The sequence below is a fragment of the Lolium perenne genome, chromosome 5 (assembly GCF_019359855.2).
Source record: "Lolium perenne isolate Kyuss_39 chromosome 5, Kyuss_2.0, whole genome shotgun sequence".
NCBI lineage: Eukaryota > Viridiplantae > Streptophyta > Magnoliopsida > Poales > Poaceae > Lolium > Lolium perenne.
The window spans coordinates 36564513-36573304 of NC_067248.2; the positions used below are offsets into that span (position 1 = coordinate 36564513).

General features: G+C 45.1%; 1 protein-coding gene across 1 annotated transcript; it reads left to right on the top strand.

Moving 5' to 3' along the window:
* Nucleotides 1-6956: 6956 nt before the first annotated feature.
* Nucleotides 6957-8482, top strand: LOC127320852 (uncharacterized). The gene has a single exon (XM_051349938.2). The coding sequence runs from the start codon at nt 7003-7005 to the stop codon at nt 8287-8289; it is 1287 nt and encodes a 428-aa protein (XP_051205898.1). The 5' UTR covers nt 6957-7002; the 3' UTR covers nt 8290-8482.
* The last annotated feature ends 310 nt before the right edge of the window (nt 8483-8792 follow it).

Below are 8792 nucleotides of genomic sequence, written 5' to 3' on the forward strand. Positions count from 1 at the left end.
TTTATGTAAAAATAAATATTTAATTATCCGTTTGAAATAGTTCAGAGCGCAATACATTGTTTATTGTCTGTAAAATAATCAAGATATCATATGTTTCTTGTACGGAGAGGCTGACATCGGGGACCCATGAGCCAACAGCGTCGTCAACGTTTTAAAGGCTGCAGGGGATGGAAAGAAAAAATAAACCAAAAATCTGTTGGTAAAAAATCCAAGAAAAGAAACATTTTCGTTCTGAGAGGATGACATGCGGGACCCATGAGGCAGCAGCATCCTCAGCGTTTATTGTTCATAGAGGTTGACATGTGGGACCCGTGAGCTAGCGGCGTCCTCAACGTTTTAAAGGCTGCAGGTGATTGAAAGAAAAAATAAGCCAAAAATCGTTTGGTCAACAAAATCCAAGAAAATAAACATTTACCGTTCTGAGAGGATGACAGGCGGGACTCATGAGGCAGCAGCATCCTCAACGATTCCAAGGCGGCAGGGGAAATATCCAGAAATTAATTAGGGGTTCAAAATAAATCCATCAAAGGAAACATTTATTGTTCATAGAGGATGACATGTGGGACCGACACGTCAACGTCCTCATCGTTTCGTAGAGGGGCGGAGATCAAAAGAAAAAGGCAAATAGCCAGAAATTAGGGGTAAAAAATAACTCCAAGAAAGGAAACTTTTATTGTTCGTAGAGGATGACATGCGGGACCCATGAGCCAGCAGCTTACTCAACATTTCAAAGGCGGCATGAGATCGAAAGAAAAAGGCAAGTGACAAAATATCAGGAGCAAAAGATAATCCAAGAAAAGAAACTTTATTGTACATCGAGGATGACATGTGGGTCCCATTTTGCAGCAGCGGTCTCAATGTTTGTAATGCGGCTTGAGATCAAAAGAAAAAGAAAGTAGCTAGTAATTAGGGGGTGAAAAAAAATCCAAGAAAAGAAAGTTGATGGACATAGAGGATGACATGCGGGTCCCTTGAGCCAACAGCTTACTCAACGTTTCAAAGGGGGCAGGGGATCAAAAGAAAAAGGCAAGCCAAAAATCAGAGGGTGAAAAAAAATCCAACAAAGGAAACTTTTATAGCACATAGAGGATGACATGCGGGTCCCATGAGCCAGCAGGTTCCTCAACGTTTCAAACGTGGCATGAGATCGAAAGAAAAAGGCAAGTGCCCAAATATGAGGTGCCAAAAAAAACTCCAAGAAAAGAAAGTTGATTGCTCGTAGAGGATGACATGCGGGTCCCATTTAGCTGCAGCGGTCTCACTGTTTGAGAGGCGGCAGGGGATCGAAAGAAAAAGGCAAGTGACCAAATATCAGGAGCCAAAAATAATTCAAGAAAAGAAAGTTTTATAGTCCATAGAGGATGACATGCGGGTCCCATTTAGCAGCAGCGGTATCACCGTTTGAGAGGCGGCAGGGGATCGAAAGAAAAAGGCAAGTGACCAAATATGAGGTGCCAAAAAAAATCCAAGAAAAGAAAGTTTTATAGTACATAGAGGATGACATGCGGGTCCCATTTAGCAGCAGCGGTATCACCGTTTGGGAGGCGGCAGGGGATCGAAAGAAAAAGGCAAGTGACCAAATATGAGGTGCCAAAAAAATCCAAGAAAAGAAAGTTTTATAGTACATAGAGGATGACATGCGGGTCCCATTTAGCAGCAGCGGTATCACAGTTTGAGAGGCGGCAGGGATCGAAAAAAAGGCAAGTGACCAAATATGAGGTGCCAAGAAAAACTCCAAGAAAAGAAAGTTGATTGCACATAGAGGATGACATGCGGGTCCCATTTAGCGACAGCGGTCTCAACGTTTCCAAGGCGGCAAGGGATCAAAAGAAAAGGAAGTAGCCGTAAATCGGGGGTCAAAAAATCCAAGAATAGAAAGAATTTTGGTTCATAGAGGATGACATGCGGGACCCATGATCCTGCATCGTAAACGGCTCGATCGGAGAACGTTGAACGAGATGGCGCGATCGAGAAAAAAAACAATGCCAGAGAGGCTGCCATCTGGGCCCTACATCCCTCGGCGGTGCGGATTTGCGTTGACTCGGCCGGCGAACCCGAGATTTCGAGATGCACCACGTCCCGGGCCACCATACGCGACGTTTTGGCCGCTTTCGTCGGGCTAGGTGGCCTCAAAAACGAGAAAAAAAAAGTTTTGACATGCACCACGGAGGGACCAAAAATCGTCGGCCATGGTACACCAGCAACCACGGCGCGACTTCAACTTCGTCGGCCATGGCAACTTTTCTTGTAGTGAGTAGCAAAGTTAGTCTCAAAGATGGCCAAGCAAGATAGCACCCCTCATGATTAGTGCTAGTGCTAATAACTAAAAGTGACTACTCTAGATGGGAACATGTGACTTGAATTGAGTTTGAAACCTTGGAATGATGAGTCATTCCATTGAAAGATCTTTTGAAGGTGAATATTACTTGAAGGAGATGGTGAATTTTGACTAAAATTGATACTGGTTTGGATGCGATACCTTTCCAATTTTTGAGTACCCCCACAATACCTAATTATGGGTAGGGCTTAACTAGAAGTTTATGCATCTTAGTATGGGTTCCCTCTGAACAAGCATCATAGGGTTTATGCCGAGGCTGCCTCCGTTGTATGAGAAATGATGTGAAATAAGGTGAATTGTACGGTCGAGCCCTGTTCAGTTCCCAGGTTGACAGTTGGTCTTCACTGGGAGGCCAAACTCATGGGGAGAGGTACCTATACTAGGGTTTGTAAGTGAAAGGTTATGGTTGATGATCCGCGTACTGTGTTACGATGATTCGGGGTTATCCCGACGGATGAAATCAAATGTTGTGCCACAAGTGTGCAACCTCTGCAGAGTGTAAACCTATTCGAATAGCCATGTCCACGGTTACAAACGGTTGGAAAGGCCATACAGTTTCCGGTGTCAGATTCTTGAAAATGTTGGTGAAGTGAAGGGTGAATGGTGACTTGTTTTTGAATCACAACTGAGTTGTGGGAATGACACTAATGTTCCCACTTGATTTAGTTAGCACATGAAAGAGTCTTTATCAAATACTTGTGAACTAAAATTGGTTTTAAGCAAAATAAACTAGAGCTTAGCATCTCCTTACTAGAATTGATAGTACTTACACTAGTATTAGTTTGCGAGTACTTTAAAGTACTCACGGCTGTGTCCCTGGCTATTCAAATGGCTAGACTATGAACAAGAGCAGAACTACCAAGGAGACGACCAGCAGGACGTCTACGACAACTAGGGAATCTTCTGACGTCAGACGTTGGCCTGTTGATTAGATAGTCCACTTCCATTACGCTTCCGCCATGTAATATGTTCGTTGATCATTAGATCAACTATTTGTGTAATATGGGATCATGTGATCTCTATTTGTAAGACGACTATGGTATGTAATGAATGATGACTTATGATATTCAACGGTTATGTCTCGCAGCAACAATATTCCTGAGATTGCGATGTATGGCATAACAGGCATCTGGACTTAAAAATCCGGGTGTTGACAGTGGACGGCGGCGCTGGTCAGGCTCTCGCGCTGGTCTGCTGCGCGTCTGGTGGATGAGGAAAGGGGCAAAAAAGCATACGCTTTATTTAGGACCACACGCTCTTGTTTTGTTGTTCCAACCTTATCCCAGACTAACGGCAGAACACACGGCGTTTTACACGTGTCGAGCAAAGAAGCGTTGCTCACATACCCCCCTGATCACCAGGCTTCATCCGTAGTTGCTTGTATGATCATGGTCTAGTTTAAAAAATGGCTCTATGACTATTTCTAGTCCATTTAAATTGTGCCAAATTTATTTATTAAATAGTATGGGAGCTCTTCTCTCATTTAAATCTTGTCTCAAATAACTCAAAATGAGATAGAGACCATGGTCTATTAAATCTCATGTGGAATTGTTTGATGATATTAAATCATTACTATGTTGGTATTAAATTGCATGAGGTGCTTCACCTCATTTAAATCATTTTCCTAAATGATGAGTATGAGGAGGTTGACCTTGGTCAACCTAGGTCATATGTTATTCATTGAGGAAATTAAATCTTAACAAGATAATGAGAGGAAATTATTTCTCTAAGGAATTAAAAGAAACACCTTAATGAGTATTTATAATGAGAGGAAATTATTTTTCTTCAAGAAGAAAACAAAGTCAACCAACCTAAAAGTAATGTTGTGATGCTAGCCTAGCTTGTGTGACTCATGTGTGTGCTTAGCCTCGTACTTAAGTTTGGTGTGGTGATTGTATAACTCGTATTCGATGATAGATGCTAGTACCGAGGAGTATCAAGAGGAGGAGGAGGTCTACTTCCAAGGAGAAGAAGATCACTTTGACCAATTCCCCAACCAAGGCAAGCTAATATTCTTGCAAAGTGCAAAGCTCAACAAAGAGCAAGGAATCACCCCTTTTTTACTTTATGCTTAATGATCCCATCCCAAGTTTTTCCTTTACAAGCTTTATTGAATTTGATTTATCAAAGTTACTTTTTGATTCATGATTTAGTTGGTTAGTATTGAAGTAATACAAGGGCATCAAAGTTAGCCTAAAAGTAAGGCAAACTACTTAGCACCCCTCACACTTAGTGGCTAGTGCTAAATTAAAAATGACTACTCTAGATGGGAACATATGAATTGATACGACTTTGAAAACCTTGGAATGATGAGTCATTTCCATTGAAAGATTTTGAAGGTGAATGTGACATGTTTGACTTGGTGAATTTGATAAAAACTGATGATTGAGTTGGATGCGATACCATTCCAATTCTTGAGTACCCCCACAATACCTGATTATGGGTAAGGCTTAGCTGGAAATTTATGTGTCTTAGTATGGGTTCCCTCTGAACAAGCGTGATAGAGGTTATGCCGAGGCTGCCTCCGCTAAAAGTGAAATGACGTGAAATGAGGTGAATGTACGACCCAAGCCCTGTGCAGTTCCCGAGATAACAGTTGGCTATCACCGGGAGGCTAAGCTCATGGGGAGAGGTGCCTATACTAGGGTATTTAAGTGAAAGGTTATGGTTGATGATCCGCATACGGAGTATGATTATTCAGGTTTATTCCTGACGGATGTAATCAAAAGTTGTGGCACAAGTGTACAACCTCTGCAGAGTGTAAACCTATTCGAATAGCCGTGTCCACGGTTATGGACGGTTGGAAAAGGTCATACGGTTCCATAGTCAGATATTTTCCTAACTAAAGGGTGACCTGAATGGTGACTTGATTTGAATCACAACCGAGTTGTGGGAATGACACTAATGTTCTCACTTGAGTTAGTTAGCAAATGAGGAGCCTTTTACTAAAATGTTTATGAACTAAAATTGGCTTTATGCAAATAACCCTAGAGCTCAGAACACTCCCAATATTAGTGCTTACACTAGTATTAGTTTGCGAGTACTTGAAAGTACTCACGGCTGTGTCCCTGGCTATTTAAATGGCCAGACTATGAAGTTGAACAGCAGTATGAAGATGTTGGCCAACAGGACGTCTACGACAACTAGGAGCTTCTTCTAAACGTCAAGCGTTGCCTGTGGAATAGATAGTCCACTACTACTTCGCTTCCGCTACGTATTTGTGTAATGATCAATAGATCAAGTGTTGTAATTAGACTGGATCATGTGATCCTTTTTATGTAATGACTACTATGGTATTGTAATGAATGATGACTCTATGATATTCAACTGTTATGTCTCGCAAAAACAATCTTCCTGGGATTGCGATGTATGGCATAATAGGCATCTGGACTTAAAAATCCGGGTGTTGACACTAACATGGGTATGCCTAATGAGCATGTCACGTGTATACCCTTGGTTTATTTTTTCAGGTATCTTAGGAGTTGAAGGCCTATGAATCCGAAGGTTTGGAGCCCATGAAGCCGAAGATATGCGGTCCGAGGGAGCAGAGTCAATATAGGGAAACTAGTAGCAATATATGGAAAAGCCCAACGCGGCCCAATGTTTTTATACTTGTACATCACGAAAAGCCTCAGCTTCGCCTCGTATATAAGGGCGAAGCTGAGGTCGAAGAAAGGATCGATCATTGTTAAACCATAGCCACCGTTTCTTTCTAGTTAGGCGCCTTTATTCGTCTTACCATCTTCGAGTTCTACTTGCCCTCCACTTTCACGAAACCCTAAATCTACAATATATAGGCATTGATGAGTTGATACTTCATCAAATGCCTTCTCAAAATCTAACATAAGCAGGATTCCCTCCTGCTTGCTCACCCGAATATCATGTACGATCTCTATGAGCACGGAGTGGTCGGTGAAGAATGTTTCTGCCTTTGATGAATGCAGTTTGGTTTGGGCTTATGATTCTGTTAGTAGTCGGATCGAGTTTAGTGGCATATATGCTTTGGAGATAATTTTGAAGATCACATTGATCAGGGCAATCGATATGTACTAGGATATCTGGTCCGCCCACAAGACTTTAGGAATAAGGAAAAAGATCCTAAACTTCAGTCTAGCAATATCGATACGTCACAGCACAAAATCATTCAGAATATGAAGAATGTCGTGTTTCACTTGCGGCCAGAATTTGTTGAAGAACGCAATTGTCTTCATCTCTTTAATAATAGCTTTGTGCTCCGCCTTAGAAAAAGTAAGCGCAATTAAGGGAGGTAACACGTATTTTTTTTTTTGCCAAACTTTAAGAGTTTTTATTTTGTTTTCTTTTGCGTGGCAAAACTTTAGAGTTAACCCGCGCTCCTAAGCTACATGTGATAAGCTATTTCAACCAAAAAAAGTCTTCCACGGTACGGCCGTACTTGTCGACCCGAATTCCCCAACGTTATGCAAGCTCTGGTATCCGAGTTTCTCCGTACACGTAACCTAATCGTGTTCGGCATCCAGAGTTTTATTTGGACTCCTCCACCCTGGTCTCCAGGTAGAAGTTGTCGAGAAACCAGGTATAGTAGTTGTACGTATATATAGTACTCCGTAAATAAACAGACGGAGGACCCTGACCTCGGGATCGTGTTTTGTTTTCTCGCGTTCCATAGTCGTTGGCTAACTCTCATGGCGGAAGGGGGCTGGGATGAGCTCCCGGACGATGTCGTCCAACAAATCGACGGGCGCCTTCCATGCCCGCTCGACCGCGTCTTCATGGCCGCCTGCTGCAAGTCGTGGCGCACAGCTCCCGTCGGGCCGCCCGCGCGTTCCCTCCCCTGCCTCATCCTCCCGCTCGTCCGAGGGCCGTCCGTCGCCTGCATCCTGGGCGGCGGCGCCCTGCACGGCCTCGACCTTCCGGCAGACGCGCGTCGCGCCCGTTTCTTCGGCTCCTACGAGGGCATGTGGGCGTTCGTGGCACTCCGCCGAAGAGACGGGCACGTGCTGCTGAACGTCCGCACCGGCGAGCGCATCCCGCTGCCGGACATCGAGTTCGGGAAAATCACGAGGTTCCGCCGCGCGGTTTACGACGAGAACGGAGCCATCCAGACGTTCAGATGGGCGGGGATCGGGGGCCCTCGCCGTCCCGTCATGATGCTCGCCGCGACCCTCTCTCGCGCGCCAGCGGTTGACGACGAGGAGTGCGTCGCCGGCGCCATACTCAACGTGCTCGGACCGGAAGGCCGCGTCAACCACTGGCGCTACGTCTGCTTCTGGCGCCTGGGCTCGCAGATGGCCATCCAGGCACAAGAGGTCAGCACCCATGTTGGGTGGTCGCCGCAAGACATCGCCTACTTCGACGGCCGCTTCTACGTGCTGACCAAGGGCGAGCACCTCCGGACCTACACCGTGCTTAACGAACCGGATCCGAACCGGGAGGGAGTGGATAATTTTCACGCCAAGTTGTGCAACCTCTACCACACCGGCCGCGGCCACAAGCCAGACGACGCAGTACGCCGCGCCGGATATCTCGTCGTCTCCCGCGGCCAGCTCCTGATGGTGGTCAAGGAGTGGATGCCCGACGACGGTGCCACCTCCTGCATCCGGCTCTTTGCGCTTACTCCGGCTGTCGTCCTACTCCACGATGATCCAGACTCCTCTCTCGCTTGGACTGCGGTAGAAAGCCTCGATGGCCGGCTGCTCGTCGTCGGCCCCGGCTGCTCGAGGGCATACGAGTGCGCCCACTTCCCATCCGGCTGCATTCAGGAGGGTGTATACTTTCTCGACGACCGCACCTACTACAACTACACCTTCTTCGCGCCCTACTTCCCCGAGCAGAGTAGTCCTGACGAGTTTAGCTGCACCGATAATGGCAGGTGCCGCCTGCTGCCGGCTCGCCCCGAGCATTGCTTCCCCATGAAGCCCGGGGAAAGCTCCATCTCCACTTACTCGCCGCCGGTCTGGCTCCTACCTTGAACCTGTACTGCGTGATGGACGACACGGCACAAGATTAATGCTCTCTACATCGTCTACAATTTGACAAGCGCATAAGATCTAGTGTGCATATACGATAGCATACTCATACTTGCTACTCCCTCCGTTTCAAATTAGTTATCCTAGGTTTGGTTAGATTTTGTCTAGATACCATTGTATTTAACGCGTTTCAGTGTGCGGGTTTGTTTATTTTATTCATAATATTATATTATTCCACTCCTTCCGATTCATATTAATTAACTTAATTTTGATTAGACATGGATGTATCTAGTTAACAAACACATCTTGATACATATGTATCTAAGTAAATTTGAGTTAATTAATTTGAATTGGAGAGTACACAAGAAAGTGTATGTATAAGTTTCTTACATAATATAAATGCCCAAGTGCAAAAAAGTGCTCGAGTGCTGGTTTGCTTCGTCGAGCCCTCGTTTCGTGGCTGTCAGATGGGTTGATCAGGCCGTCTCGCGAAACCTTTTCAGACA

Bases quoted from the DNA above. Each gene is read 5' to 3' on its own strand.
- LOC127320852 (XM_051349938.2), top strand. From the start codon at position 7,003: ATGGCGGAAGGGGGCTGGGATGAGCTCCCGGACGATGTCGTCCAACAA.